General features: G+C 37.7%; 1 protein-coding gene across 1 annotated transcript in view; it reads left to right on the forward strand.

The window, feature by feature from the left end:
* Positions 1–57: 57 nt before the first annotated feature.
* Tsp_06162 (cleavage and polyadenylation specificity factor subunit 3) overlaps positions 58–410 on the forward strand; it is a 661-nt gene continuing 308 nt past the window's right edge. The window contains 2 exon segments of the mRNA XM_003380406.1: positions 58–213; positions 224–400. Of these exon segments, the coding sequence (XP_003380454.1) occupies positions 58–213; positions 224–400 (333 nt within the window).

Consider the following 410-nt stretch of genomic DNA (forward strand, 5'->3'; position numbering starts at 1 on the left):
AACGCCTTTACGTCCATTTGATTCGCTTGATGTTAATGTAATGCTGTCATGGATAAAATGTGCACATTTTACGTATCCAACTGCAATCAGAAGCAAGTTAAATACTTACGGATGTTTGTGATGCCACATTTAGAACAAACCGATGTGAACATGACTAATCACGGTGCCCAGAACGAAAGGAACTTGAGAACAGTTCAGCTAATGATGTTATCTGTTATTATAGATATTCATGTATTCATATTCATATTCAGATAGATATTCAAATTTAATCCATGTAACACTCGCATCTTCCAGCTATCTAATTAATCAAATTCAATACTTACTGATGAACGATACTATTTGTGATAAGCAAAGGCACACGGGACGGCTAGGAAACGCCTTTACGTCCATGCGGACACGGGTTGCNAACG

The sequence above is a fragment of the Trichinella spiralis genome (assembly GCF_000181795.1).
Source record: "Trichinella spiralis strain ISS 195 chromosome Unknown Scfld2, whole genome shotgun sequence".
Classification (NCBI taxonomy): domain Eukaryota; kingdom Metazoa; phylum Nematoda; class Enoplea; order Trichinellida; family Trichinellidae; genus Trichinella; species Trichinella spiralis.